This window comes from Dendrobates tinctorius, unplaced genomic scaffold (genome assembly GCF_039654945.1).
Source record: "Dendrobates tinctorius isolate UK_male_01 unplaced genomic scaffold, ASM3965494v1 ptg000020l, whole genome shotgun sequence".
Classification (NCBI taxonomy): Eukaryota; Metazoa; Chordata; class Amphibia; order Anura; family Dendrobatidae; genus Dendrobates; species Dendrobates tinctorius.
The window spans coordinates 31,155,877-31,170,561 of record NW_027361688.1 but is presented as its reverse complement, the minus strand read 5'-3'; the positions used below and the strand labels follow the sequence as shown (position 1 = coordinate 31,170,561).

General features: G+C 46.5%; 1 protein-coding gene across 1 annotated transcript in view; it reads left to right on the top strand.

Annotated features, from left to right (window-relative positions):
• Nucleotides 1-14,685, top strand: part of ANXA6 (annexin A6) — an 84,887-nt gene that overhangs the window by 53,195 nt on the left and 17,007 nt on the right. Inside the window, exons 6-13 of the mRNA XM_073567936.1 lie at nt 812-902; nt 985-1,064; nt 2,239-2,295; nt 5,323-5,416; nt 6,681-6,776; nt 7,746-7,804; nt 9,507-9,629; nt 9,987-10,045. Of these exons, the coding sequence (XP_073424037.1) occupies nt 812-902; nt 985-1,064; nt 2,239-2,295; nt 5,323-5,416; nt 6,681-6,776; nt 7,746-7,804; nt 9,507-9,629; nt 9,987-10,045 (659 nt within the window). The remainder of the gene's footprint in view (nt 1-811; nt 903-984; nt 1,065-2,238; nt 2,296-5,322; nt 5,417-6,680; nt 6,777-7,745; nt 7,805-9,506; nt 9,630-9,986; nt 10,046-14,685) is intronic.

The following is a 14,685-nucleotide window of genomic DNA, read 5'->3' as shown; positions in this document are numbered from 1 at the left end:
AGAAAATGAATGAAGAAAGTGGGAGGAAGAAAGAAAGGTAGGGAGGAAATAATGACAAAAGAAATTGGTGATAAGACGTAAAAGAGAAATATTAAGTTAAGAAGAAAAGAGGGAGAGGTGGAAGCAATGGCTGCAAGGCAGGAAGAAAAAAGGATACATCTTAGGAAAGGATTACGGAAACAAACAAGAAAATGAAGAAAGATAGTGTGAGGAAATAAAGAATGAGTGGAGGAAAGTAGAAAGGAAACATGAACTTGTGAATTAAGCGAGAGAGGTAGAAGATAATGGCTGCAAGAGGGAAGGGAAATGGCTGAAGGGAAAGGATGAAGGAAAGAAGCAAGAAAATGAATGAAGCAAGAGATAGGGGGGAAAAAGGAAAGGATGGGTACAGGGAGGAAATAATGAAAAAAGGAATGAGTAATAGCGCAAGGAGGTAAAGAAGAAACATGAAGATGAGAATTAAGAGGGAGTTAAGGAGGGAAAAATGGATGAAAAGGAGCTGGAGAAAATGAGTAGGAAGATAGAATCGAAGAGGAAGGAAGGAAAGGTGTGAGGCATGGAACGAGGAGGGAAGAAATACAGTATTGAAGGAAAGGCTTTTGGGAGAAAGAATGAGAGGAAATGATGGAAGAAGTTAAGAATGAATGGATAGATTTCGGGAAGGAGGGGGGACAAAAGAAAGTAAGAGATGGCTGGAGAAAGGAATAAAATATGGATGATATGTGAGTGATTGCTTGTTTTCTAGCATTATTTTTGTATTATGGAAGTCACCCTTCTGGCCTTCGATCTGATACAATTCCTCCCATTTCAGGGTGCTGGTACTGATGAGAAGTGTCTGGTAGAGATCTTGGCCTCTCGGGACAATCAGCAGATTCACGCACTAGTGGAGGCTTATAAGGACGGTGAGCTTGGAGCGGATCCTATGATATACAACCACTAGTTATTATATATATTTGCTCATCTCTGCTTGCTGGTTTATTACAGCTTATGAAAGAGATTTGGAGTCGGATGTGGTCGCCGATACCAGCGGACATTTTAAAAAAATGTTGATTGTTTTGTTGCAGGTAATATACTCAGTAAAGATATACAATACACACCGTACATACAACATGCATAAAAACGTTACCAAAACTTAAAGGGATTGTCCTTTGTTAGACATTGTTGACGTATCACTAGAATATGCCATCAAACTCCCATCGTTGGGTATCTGATTACCGTGACCCCCACCTTCCACTGTTTGCTTTGCCATAGTATTAGCAGTGCCAATTCATCAAATTCTTCTAGGTACACTTGTATGTAGTTTCACAAGGAATTTTACGGGGAGATTGTTCCCAACATCTTGGACAACAAACCTCTGATCTTCTTCTTTGGATGTCGCTTGTGGAAATCCTTCTGCCTCTCCATGTAATCTCAGGCCAGACTTGATGCTGAGATCAGGGCTCTGTGGAGGCCAAATCACCAGCCTATATTTCTCAGCATTGAGGACATCTTTAATCCTGACCAAATCCCTAACTCCATTTGGTAAATTGCAGCCTCAAACTTGCAGGGAGCCTCCTCCATGCTTCACTGTTCCTACAGACACTCATTGTACCACTCACCTTCGCTTTCGGGAACAAACTGCATTTTGTTACAGCCAAATATGAATTTTACTTATCAGCCCACAACGTCAACTACTATTCTGTATACCAGTTCCCTTTTTTAGGCATAATTAAATTTATTTCCATGTGGAGATTTGTTTTTTGGTCTCAATCCTTCCATGAAGACCATTTTCACAATTTATCTTGTCAGTCCAGAGAACCTGCTGCAGTTTTTCATCCATGAAGGCCACTTTTGTCCAGACTTCTCCATACAGGTAGATATTTATCCATTATGAAATACCATAAGGAAGTCCTCTTTATTGGCTCTAAATTTATTCTATAGCCGGACAATATCCCCAAACTTAGTCAATGCCATTTAAGAACCATCTTCAGTGTAAAGGAGTCCTGGAAGTGATGATATGGCCCCCACAGAGCCCTGATCTCATAATAGCCTGTCTGGGATTACAATGAAGAGACAGAAGGATTTGCACAAACATCCACAGAAGATCTGTGGTTAGTTCTATAATATTCAATTATGACTCCCCCCTCCCCCCATTGTCAAGTCTCATAAGTAAAATGGTATCATAAATTATGCAACAATGTTTTTCTTTGTGGTTTCTTTGCTTAATATTTGCTATTGTCTGGTCTCTGTGTTTTGTAGGGCACAAGGGAAGAAGATGACATTGTGAGTGACGAGCTTGTGGCACAAGATGCCAAGGTAATTTGTCAATCACTGCAATTTTGTGTTTAGATGGGACATGCAGCATTGCACAGTTCCTGTGGATATAAATTGGGTGTCTATAATGCATGGACATGTGGAATCCTCCATAGCTAAAGACACACAACCTAAATTCTGGATAACAAATCCAAAGGGGCATCCCCCTTAAACACTTTTTATAAGGGTATTTGAAACTTATAAGGGTATTCCCATCTCCAAGTTCCTATCCCAATGTGTAGTAGGTGTAATAATATTAGCAACTATTTCCAATTAGAAATGTAGTATAGTTCTTCTAATTTGCTATGAAGCTTACCCATGTGCAGGGCACTGGAGTAGCTAAGGTATCCATGGTTGTGACCACTGTCACTGGGTGGTTGTAACCATGGATACCTAAGCTACTGCAATGCCCTGCAAATGGGGTAAGTGACATAGCTAATCAGAAGAACTATACTACATTTCTAATTGGAGATAGTTGCTAATATTATTATTATTACACCTACTACATATTACACCTACTACAAATATTCTAAATTTTGACATCTCCTTTAACAATATTTAGCACCAGAATTCTTTTAATCAGTGTCCTTATAGTCACTTTCAATTTGTCATAACCGATAAGTCAGAAGAAGCAGAGTACAAAGCTTGGTTGTTTCCCGCAGTCCAATAGGCAGTGAATAGAACTGAGGCCGAACATGTGCATCTCTGCACCATTCATGACCGGGCTCTATGGATAGTGGATAATCATTAAAGGGAACCTGTCACCCCCCCTGGGTGTTTTTAACTAAAAGAACCACTTTCAGCAGCACTAAGGCTTAATTCTGTGAAGGTGGCTCTTCAGTTTCTGACCCCCAGTAACGCCGAAATATTAACTTTTAAAAATAGGTCCTCATACCTGTAATGTGTCCCATAGGTATGGTGTGTCCCCACTGAAGCAGCCTCTTCCCCGCTGTCAATCATGTCTCTGTAGCGTCTCTGCCCCACCTCTCATAGCCGTCCATCATGCCCCTGTGTTGCCGTCTGTGCCCCGCCTCCCATAGCCGTCCATTGTGCCCCGCCTCCCATAGCCATCCATCATGCCCCTTACTCTGCCGTCTGGGCCCCGCCTCCCATAGTCATCCATCATACCCCTGCTCTGCTGTCTGTGCCCCACAACATGGAGGTGTGATCGCCTAATGTCAGTTCATGGGCAGCGTGCACTGCGCATTCCCGAGAACTGTTTTCACAGAGCAGGCGCCGGCATAGGAGACAGAAGGAGGCGGGGCACAGACGCCAGAGTAGGTGCATGATGGACGGCTATGGGAGGCGGGGCCCAGATGATACAGAGACATGGTTGACGGCGGGGAGGCGGTTGCTTCAGGGGGACACACCATACCTATGGGACGCATTACAGGTATGAGGACCTATTTATAAAAGTTAATATTTCGGCGTTACTGGGGGTCAGAAACGGAAGAGCCACCTTCACAGAATACAGCCTTAGTGCTGCTGAAGGTGGCTCTTTTAGTTAAAACTGCCCAGGGCGGGTGACAGGTTCCCTTTAAAACAATCTTAACGACCCGGTTCCAGTGGACCATCTACATAGGCTCATTCTTGATCATTGGACAGTGTGCAATGGTGTATAAAAGTTTTGACAGCCCTGGTCAAAATTACTATCATTCTAAATAGTTAACCAAGTTGAAGATGAAATGATCTCTGAAAGGCTTAGAGTTAAAGATTTTGTAAAAAAATTTTTAACAAAGGAAAATACTTTTTTTTGCCTAAAATACATTCTAAAAATTACAAAAAGGAAAATGGGTCTGCGCAAAAGTTTAGGCACCCTTGGAGATTTGTGTGCTCAGATACCTTTGACCAAGGTTTCAAATCTTAATTGGCCTGTTAGGGTTATGACTTGTTCACTATCATTGTTAGGAAAGGCCTGGTGATGGATATGTCCCAGCTTTATAAAACCCGGCCTCCTCTAACCTTGTGCCACAAACAGCAGCCATGGGTTCTTCTAAGCACCTCTGCATTCCCATATAAAACATATTGACTAAATAGCCACAGTGGTGGGCACCACGTCAATGAAGATATCCAGACTCCTTAAACGCCACACATTTAGCTCAAATGACAGTCATAAATGTATCTAATATGCAGTTCCTGTGGTTACAATGCTTCACAATGCATGTGAGAAAAAGGAAACAATGGGGGGGATCTCAGATTGAAATCTGTCATCCAAATTCCTTCATTCACAGGACAGATTGAGGTCCTCCTTCGAACTGGTCAACCAAAATGATTAAGTGAGTTGGCAGGGAGACTTTGCTACACATTTGAGACTTGGTGCCCCTGATGTTCTATTGTCTTTTGCTGTATTTCAAACCAGGTCTTGCAGCAAACAAATGGTTAATTGCAAAGTAGTAAGCCATTAGGAGACAAGATGTAGGCAAGTAGCAAAAAAAATGGTTAACCACAGGCAGTAGTAATGAATAGACAAACTGGATTCTTGTTTAATGAAAAGATTACATACTGCTGCAGTGTGAACAGCACCTGCATGGGAAAGAAGAGTATATGCTTACAGTAGATGAATAACTAACTGCAGATCTATGCTAGGAAGTAAATGATATTAACAAGGATCAGTTTACTGAAGAGCTGATTAGCCAGCTGAGAGAAATGGATGGTGAAGCAAACTCCAGATATAGATGGGGTAATATACTCAGGCACAACATGGCTATCTGAGTCAGGCTTAAAAGGCTTTGGGTGATTGTCAAAGTAGTTCGCTGGGTTACTTTGAAAATCCTACATGAACTACAACAAAGGGAGGCAGCCATAGGAAAAGAAAGCAGGGTCCAGTGCTGGTGCTGGAACAGGTGCATAATAGATGGAGTGGACTCCCAGAATTTCCTCTGAAATAAATCCTTTGAGTCCTCCAGACACTGTTTTGGCCTTCTGATCCCTGACTGAAAACGGAGCACGTCCAGAAGATCAATACTATGAACATTTAGATGTTTATACCTTTTTCTATATGGTTAATGTCTGAATAATCTGTGTGTTCAGGATCTATTTGAAGCTGGAGAAACAAAATGGGGCACAGACGAGGCTCAGTTCATCTATATTTTGGGAAGCCGGAGCAGGACACATCTGCAACTTGGTGAGTGAACACTTTTTTTTTTCATAGCTACTTCCCATTAAATTCGTATTCCCTTCTCAAGCACTTATGCCATCAATATATAGTAGATGCAGATCCCATCAATGGGCCCTTCATGTATCTCAAGAATATATGTTTGTGTAAGTCCTCTATGTTCATGAGTTTTCTCACCTCTTCAGTCCCTTGATTCTGTGTGTATGCAGTACATCGAGATACATGGCTGGCTGTTAATCATTGGGTGTAGAAAATCAGGAAGAGGAGGCGGAAACATTCATATTGGTTCCATTAGTATTTTCACGCATTATAGGTTCTCCCCTATATTTTTATGAAAGTGTGTGCCCTGATTGGCCACCTCTGACCTGATGTCCAGCCTTAACCAATCATTGCTTCTGGAGCAGCTCAGTTGTTGTACTGTTTGTGGGTGGAGCTGTTGAATATTGTTACCGCTATTGCTGCTGATTTTAATAAGGCATAAATCACATTAATCTAAAAATGTAGATGTCTATCCCTTGGAAAGAAGTAGTCAATGGATAAACTGGGTCAGCCAGGACAAGTTCATTCCTATCTGTGGCTTTTTGCAATGACTCCTGCAGATGGGCCCCAGTTAGGGCAATTCCCATATGTCTTAATAGGACTGGGGGTTGTCAATGTTATATCGCTTTTTCTTCACAATTCCAACCTCTAGGGTCCAGGGAAGCTGAGATATAGGGAGCTGTTTGATGGTGGGTCCTCACATTGTAGGGTCACTGGTGGTTTTAATTTTTTGGTGAATAAAATAGTGGGATACCCTTGCGGAGACCATTTTCTTTTAGCTGGAAAATTACTTGGGACCACAATATTCAAGATTTGTGAAAGTCTAACGGAGCCATAAACTCCGATACAAACAGCTCCCCATACCTAATGTTCCTGAACCCATAGGAGGTGGTGTCTGATATTTGTGTAGAAAATCAGGAAGAGGAGGCGGAAACATTCATATTGGTTCCATTAGTATTTTCACGCATTATAGGTTCTCCCCTATATTTTTATGAAAGTGTGTGCCCTGATTGGCCACCTCTGACCTGATGTCCAGCCTTAACCAATCATTGCTTCTGGAGCAGCTCAGTTGTTGTACTGTTTGTGGGTGGAGCTGTTGAATATTGTTACTGCTATTGCTGACGCTAACTAATTGGATTCCAAAGGTTTCATGCTGTAAATCCGCTTGTCCTTTAGTTAATGTAGGTATCTATTAACAAATATAAAATTTAATATTTTTTTTCTGATCTTGCAGTTTTTGATGAATATGAGAAAATTGCTGGGAAGAGAATTGAGGAGAGCATAAAGGGAGAACTTTCTGGAGACTTTGAGAAGTTGATGCTGGCCATAGGTAAAAGAAAAAAAAATTTTTTTGGGTGGGGGGGAATTAAATCTGTGACTATTGGGTCTAAGCTGTCAAGTCTTACAGGTAATGATTCGTCCATTTCTACTTTTTAAGGAATCATGTTGAAATTTTAGAGAATGAAAACAGTGGTGTAATATCATTCATGGATATCTCCTGTGTAGCTGATTCATAAATAAAGGGATGACTTAAAAATCCTTGGTCCTAAAGTAAAATCTAACAGTGCCGTCCCCTACAGTACCTTGTGCCAATTATAGTACTGGTCGTTCTTGTGGAAGAGGAGCCTTTATGTCCAGTCAGGCACCAGGGCCCTATGTGACTGTGACCTCTACACCCCTTATAGCCAATAGCTATATGGATAAAAGAAAACTAAGAACTGGCTTGCCTTATTTAAGTATCAAATGCAAACTGCTCTGAAAAAGCATGCAAATTAGCTGTTCTCCAAAAAGGAGTACACTGACTCTTTAGTGCCACCGATAGTTAATATAGTCGGGCAAAATGTTCTCACTGCCTAGCTTCGGTGTCTAGTCTTGTCCTCCGCAGTAGCCGGACCAAGGCAGTCCTCGCTCTGTGCTTACAAGGTCTCACAAAATTTTGACATTGGGTGAGTCCTTGTCACTAGGTGTTGTCCAACGCCATGGCATGTCACGTCATGATGTTGTGGGGCCAAGGAGGGAATGTAGCAGCTAGTGCTGGGTTGTGGATGCCGGGTGCATTACTGATGACTGCTCTGGATTAGATGCATCGAGAACCAAAGTGAATGTCGGAACAAGGTAGCACAAATGTTTTTCTTCACTCCAATAAGTCAATAGTTGTCAGACAGTGACTTGCATGTTAGCTACCTATAGGGGGCACTAGAGACAGTTTTATTCCTTCTGGATGAGAGCTACTTTGCACAGTTAATTTTACTTCTGATTAGTATCACGTTCAATAAATGTATATATTTTTTTTTTTTAGTAAAATGCATCCGGAGTATTAGAGATTACTTTGCTACAAGGCTCTACAAATCAATGAAGGTAAGGTGCAGTAATTGTGATAGAGTATAAGGCGGGTATGCATTGTCCCCTTATCCCTAACCTTGTATAAATGGCTCCTCAACCACATCTTGGTTTGCTTGGCCCCTCATCCCCCATCTTGGTTTGCATGGCCCCCCTCATCCCCCATCTTGGTTTGCATGGCCCCCCTCAGCCCCATCCTGGTCTGCATGGCCCCCTCAGCCCCATCCTGGTCTGCATGGCCCCCTCAGCCCCATCCTGGTCTGCATGGCCCCCTCAGCCCCATCCTGGTCTGCATGGCCCCCATAAAAAAAAAAAAAAAAAAAAAAAAAAAAAACCTACTTGCCTTCCTGTGCTCCCTCGCAGTGTCTTGTTTTGGTACAAACAGCTGATTTGCTTGTAAGCAGTGCATGGCAGTGACAAGCAGAGCACAGCTGCTGGAATAGTCACTGCTCTCCACGCCGGGACTGTGTGGAGGGCAGTGAGTATGCATTGCAATTAAGTAGCACGCACAGTGTCAACCACAGCTGCCGTGTGCCCGCTACTTAAGAGAAATAAATATTCCCTTCTCTCCACTCCCATGGGAGTGGAGAGAAGGGAATATTCATTTCTCTTAAGCAGCGGGCACACGTGGCTGCTGCTGGAAGCCAGCGGCTGTGACTACTGTACCCGCCATTAAAGAAAAATAAATATTCACTGCCAGCACAGTGAATATTCATTTCTCTTTAGCAGCGGGCACAGGTGTTAGCTGCAGCAGCCAGCTCCTGCCTCCTGTGACCAGCTGCTTCCCCTCCATCTTCTGGGCCCTCACTCAAGTATAAGTTGAGGGGGACATTTTTAGCACAAAATGTGCTGGAAAACTCTGCTTATACTCAAGTATATACGCTATATATGTATATACTGTATGTGTATATAGGTGTGTGTGCGCAGTGGACATGCACCCCTGTGTCCATTACTGACCTGGAAGTAAATGCTATACAATGAGATATACACACACACACATACTGTGTGTGTGTATATATATGTATATGTATGTGTGTGTATAGATAGATATACACACACCTCCAGGTCAGGTAATGGACACACAGGTCCATGCGTACACTAAATAGTAAATAATGAAGGCGCTCATTAAGTGATAACAAGCAAAGATGATGAAAAACAAAACCAGATGATAGTCTATGAGAAAATTGATTGACTTTACCACCTTTAGGAAGATCCATCACTTGCCAAAAATGTGTATTCTTTTCTTACCTGGTACAAATGCCGTTGTTCTCCTGACTCTGAAACAGTTTTTGTTTTGTTCCTGAGATATGGCCCCCTCTTCCCTGTATATAAATCGTCTTTTTTATCCAAGTGGGTGTGGTTCTCACCTCTTCTCTGTGGGCATGTTCTTGAGGACTACACCCTTTTGGCTAACAAGACTAGATTTATATAGAGAGAAAAAGGACCGTATCTCCAGAATGTATAGGAGGAGGAACCAAAGAAAATTAACGCTGGATTCAGGAGAACTGCGACATTTACACTAATTAGAAAATTACAAATTTATGGCTAGTGACCGGATCTTGTTAAAACTAAACATATCCCATAAATGCAGCCCTATCTGCCCCAGTGGTAGCCGCAGGTCATATTTCAGGTAAGTTTGTTTCATGTTGTACTATATAGTATAGAAGAATTTTTAGAAGCTTTTTTGTGCTTTACAGTATCATTTTTCTTCTTCCTTCAGGGCTTGGGTACAGCTGACAACACCCTGATCCGGATAATGGTTTCCCGTAGTGAGATCGATATGATGGATATTCGTGAGTCATTTAGGACCCAGTATGAGAAGTCTCTGTACTCCATGATTAAGGTAGTGACCTCCTACAGTACATTACTAGCGACAATATGAAATGATGTGAACCGGCAAGAAAATAAGTATTTGTTGAAAGAGGAAATGTGCTCAGATTTGGAGACTTCTCTTGGCCGCCCCTTCTCTTGGCCGCCCCTTCTCTTGGCCGCCCCTTCTCTTGGCCGCCCCTTCTCTTGGCCGCCCCTTCTCTTGGCCGCCCCTTCTCTTGGCCGCCCCTTCTCTTGGCCGCCCCTTCTCTTGGCCGCCCCTTCTCTTGGCCTGAGCTAAACAGACCTCTTACGTTTCGCTTATAACATTTCTTCCATAAAGTGATTTTTGTTTTTTTCCTTACAATTTATTGGTAATATTTTTTTCTAGAATGACACATCTGGAGAATATAAGAAGGCGCTGCTGAACCTCTGTGGAGGAGATGATGAGTACGTATGACCATCTGCTTGTCTTATGGCTCGTTATCATCAGATTCTTACCTTTTTTGTTATTTTATTTTTTTTATTCTTCATGATTATGTAATTGGTATAAATGGTAGAGAGGCAGATCTAAAAAGATAAATAGGAGAGGGATATGTAAAGGAGTAAAGGCTCATCAGGAGATTGTTCTGAGACTTCTCGTGAATTGCACTTCATGAGAATGTACACTGACGGCCCAAGTCATTTAAGATTTATTGTAGTTAATTTTCTTTTTTTCTTTTTCTATTTGCTGTTCTTCAAAATGGCACATGCGGTTCATGTATTTGGCACAAAATTAAAAAAATGCTTTATTTTGGTCTTTGACCAGTTTTTGTGCCTCTTGAACTCCAAAAGTTGCAAATATTAAAGTCGCAAGTATGCACCAAATTAAAAACTTCCTCAAAACTTTAGTCCAGGCAAGGACTTGAATTCGAGGTTTTATAAAAGTGTGACATTTGGTAAGTCGCGTTCCATGAAAAAAAACACTTTAAAAAAAAAAAAAAAAAGTCTTAAGTGGGTCAAAATGTATAGTGAATAAGATGCAAATACTAAAGCCGCCAAAAAGTAGGAAACTGTAGGGATGACAATGATGAATCGGGGCCTGAGTTTTATGAAGTTGCTTACACTTTACTGTGATTGTTACAATTTGAAGGTCTTAAAAAAAAAAAAAAAAAAAAAAATCAACCACTAGAACCTCTAGCAATCCCAAGATCTAGGTTTTAAAAACCTGAGAAAGGAGCTCTGCAGCCCCATCCTAAATGGAGCAGAGATGCTCTAGTGCAGCTTCTCCTCTGTTCATTATCTATGGGTCTAGCCGAGCACTCTACTTGGGCAGTCCCATAGACCATAAACAGGGGGTCAGGTCAGACCACTGGCAATCTACAAGATGTCCTCTTACCCAATGGATGTTTTAGGAATAACCATAGTTAGGTCGCAGCATTTTTCCAGAGGACGGAAAAATATGTGCACGCTTTGTGTCTCTGTCTGTCTCTGTCTCTCTCTCTCTCGCGCTCTTTGTCTCTCTCTCTCTCGCGCTCTTTGTCTCTCTCTCTCTCGCGCGCTTTGTCTCTCTCTCTCTCGCGCGCTTTGTCTCTCTCTCTCTCGCGCGCTTTGTCTCTCTCTCTCTCGCGCGCTTTGTCTCTCTCTCTCTCGCGCGCTTTGTCTCTCTCTCTCTCGCGCGCTTTGTCTCTCTCTCTCTCGCGCGCTTTGTCTCTCTCTCTCTCGCGCGCTTTGTCTCTCTCTCTCGCGCGCTTTGTCTCTCTCTCGCGCACTTTGTCTCTCTCTCTCGCGCGCGCTTTGTCTCTCTCTCTCTCGCGCGCTTTGTCTCTCTCTCTCGCGCGCGCTTTGTCTCTCTCTCTCGCGCGCGCTTTGTCTCTCTCTCTCGCGCGCGCTTTGTCTCTCTCTCTCGCGCGCGCTTTGTGTCTCTCTCGCGCGCGCGCTTTGTCTCTCTCTCGCGCGCGCGCTTTGTCTCTCTCTCTCGCGCGCGCGCTTTGTCTCTCTCTCTCTCGCGCGCTTTGTCTCTCTCTCTCGCGCGCTTTGTCTCTCTCTCTCGCGCGCTTTGTCTCTCTCTCTCGCGCGCGCTTTGTCTCTCTCTCTCGCGCGCGCTTTGTCTCTCTCTCTCGCGCGCGCTTTGTCTCTCTCTCTCGCGCGCGCTTTGTCTCTCTCTCTCGCGCGCGCTTTGTCTCTCTCTCTCGCGCGCGCTTTGTCTCTCTCTCTCGCGCGCGCTTTGTCTCTCTCTCTCGCGCGCGCTTTGTCTCTCTCTCTCGCGCGCGCTTTGTCTCTCTCTCTCGCGCGCGCTTTGTCTCTCTCTCGCGCGCGCTTTGTCTCTCTCTCGCGCGCGCTTTGTCTCTCTCTCGCGCGCGCTTTGTCTCTCTCTCGCGCGCGCTTTGTCTCTCTCTCGCGCGCGCTTTGTCTCTCTCTCTCGCGCGCGCTTTGTCTCTCTCTCGCGCGCGCGCTTTGTCTCTCTCTCGCGCGCGCGCTTTGTCTCTCTCTCGCGCGCGCGCTTTGTCTCTCTCTCGCGCGCGCGCTTTGTCTCTCTCTCGCGCGCGCGCTTTGTCTCTCTCTCGCGCGCGCGCTTTGTCTCTCTCTCGCGCGCGCGCTTTGTCTCTCTCTCTCGCGCGCGCTTTGTCTCTCTCTCTCGCGCGCGCTTTGTCTCTCTCTCTCGCGCGCGCTTTGTCTCTCTCTCTCTCGCGCGCTTTGTCTCTCTCTCGCGCGCTTTGTCTCTCTCTCTCGCGCGCTTTGTCTCTCTCTCTCTCGCGCGCTTTGTCTCTCTCTCTCTCGCGCGCTTTGTCTCTCTCTCTCGCGCGCGCTTTGTCTCTCTCTCTCGCGCGCGCTTTGTCTCTCTCTCTCGCGCGCGCTTTGTGTCTCTCTCGCGCGCGCGCTTTGTCTCTCTCTCTCGCGCGCGCGCTTTGTCTCTCTCTCTCGCGCGCGCGCTTTGTCTCTCTCTCTCGCGCGCGCGCTTTGTCTCTCTCTCTCGCGCGCGCGCTTTGTCTCTCTCTCTCGCGCGCGCTTTGTCTCTCTCTCTCGCGCGCTTTGTCTCTCTCTCTCGCGCGCTTTGTCTCTCTCTCTCGCGCGCTTTGTCTCTCTCTCTCGCGCGCTTTGTCTCTCTCTCTCTCGCGCGCTTTGTCTCTCTCTCTCTCTCGCGCGCTTTGTCTCTCTCTCTCGCGCGCGCTTTGTCTCTCTCTCTCGCGCGCGCTTTGTCTCTCTCTCTCGCGCGCGCTTTGTCTCTCTCTCTCGCGCGCGCTTTGTCTCTCTCTCGCGCGCGCTTTGTCTCTCTCTCTCGCGCGCGCTTTGTCTCTCTCTCTCGCGCGCGCTTTGTCTCTCTCTCTCGCGCGCGCTTTGTCTCTCTCTCGCGCGCGCTTTGTCTCTCTCTCTCGCGCGCGCTTTGTCTCTCTCTCGCGCGCGCGCTTTGTCTCTCTCTCGCGCGCTTTGTCTCTCTCTCTCTCGCGCGCTTTGTCTCTCTCTCGCGCGCGCGCTTTGTCTCTCTCTCGCGCGCGCGCTTTGTCTCTCTCTCGCGCGCGCGCTTTGTCTCTCTCTCGCGCGCGCGCTTTGTCTCTCTCTCGCGCGCGCGCTTTGTCTCTCTCTCGCGCGCGCGCTTTGTCTCTCTCTCGCGCGCGCGCTTTGTCTCTCTCTCGCGCGCGCGCTTTGTCTCTCTCTCGCGCGCGCGCTTTGTCTCTCTCTCGCGCGCGCGCTTTGTCTCTCTCTCGCGCGCGCGCTTTGTCTCTCTCTCGCGCGCGCGCTTTGTCTCTCTCTCGCGCGCGCGCTTTGTCTCTCTCTCTCTCGCGCGCGCTTTGTCTCTCTCTCTCGCGCGCGCTTTGTCTCTCTCTCTCGCGCGCGCTTTGTCTCTCTCTCGCGCGCGCGCTTTGTCTCTCTCTCTCGCGCGCGCGCTTTGTCTCTCTCTCTCGCGCGCGCGCTTTGTCTCTCTCTCTCGCGCGCGCGCTTTGTCTCTCTCTCTCTCGCGCGCGCGCTTTGTCTCTCTCTCTCTCGCGCGCGCGCTTTGTCTCTCTCTCTCGCGCGCGCGCTTTGTCTCTCTCTCTCGCGCGCGCGCTTTGTCTCTCTCTCTCGCGCGCGCGCTTTGTCTCTCTCTCTCGCGCGCGCGCTTTGTCTCTCTCTCGCGCGCGCGCTTTGTCTCTCTCTCTCGCGCGCGCTTTGTCTCTCTCTCTCTCTCTCGCGCGCGCTTTGTCTCTCTCTCTCTCTCTCGCGCGCGCTTTGTCTCTCTCTCCCTCTCTCGCGCGCGCTTTGTCTCTCTCTCTCTCTCTCGCGCGCGCTTTGTCTCTCTCTCTCTCTCGCGCGCGCGCTTTGTCTCTCTCTCTCGCGCGCGCGCGCTTTGTCTCTCTCTCTCGCGCGCGCGCGCTTTGTCTCTCTCTCTCGCTCGCGCGCGCTTTGTCTCTCTCTCTCTCTCGCGCGCGCGCGCTTTGTCTCTCTCTCTCTCGCGCGCGCGCGCTTTGTCTCTCTCGCTCGCTCGCGCGCGCTTTGTCTCTCTCTCTCGCTCGCTCGCTCGCGCGCGCTTTGTCTCGCACACGCGCTCTCACACCAGGCGCAGGGAGAGAGCACACTCGCCCATCACTAGTCATCAATATACTGTGACCAGACAACCCCTTTAAGTAACAGAAGAACTGATGCTCTGCAGGTGGTGGAGTGTAACGTTGGTGTCAGGCCAGAGTGTGTATGAAGGAAACCAGTGATGGCTATACAAGGGGCAGAGTGGATCTAAGATGTAGACCTCTTAGGTGGTCCGGGATCGAGGGAGTGAATAGAAAGGAATCCAGCTTTAGCCAGGGCCAATAGTCCGGTCGGCTACTGCTGTGGTCCACCTGGGACTGGGGTCAGTGTAGCGTCGTTCTGAAGACCACCATGTAGTTGTGCTGAAGCGGGGACATAGATAGCAAAAAGGTTATAGGAAGGATGAAGAGACCAAGTTTGCGGTATCACGCGATCAAAGGTCTCCTATTTCTGTGATGGCGAGAAGTGCGCAGCCGCCTGAGAGAGTGTCTGAAAGATGAATACTGTGGAAGGGAAACCTCTTCCCGGGTGTTTAGGGTCACGGTTGTGATCTATTGCCCTTGCGACTCTTGCACATGTCAAATACCTCAAAGTGATCCTGAAGTATG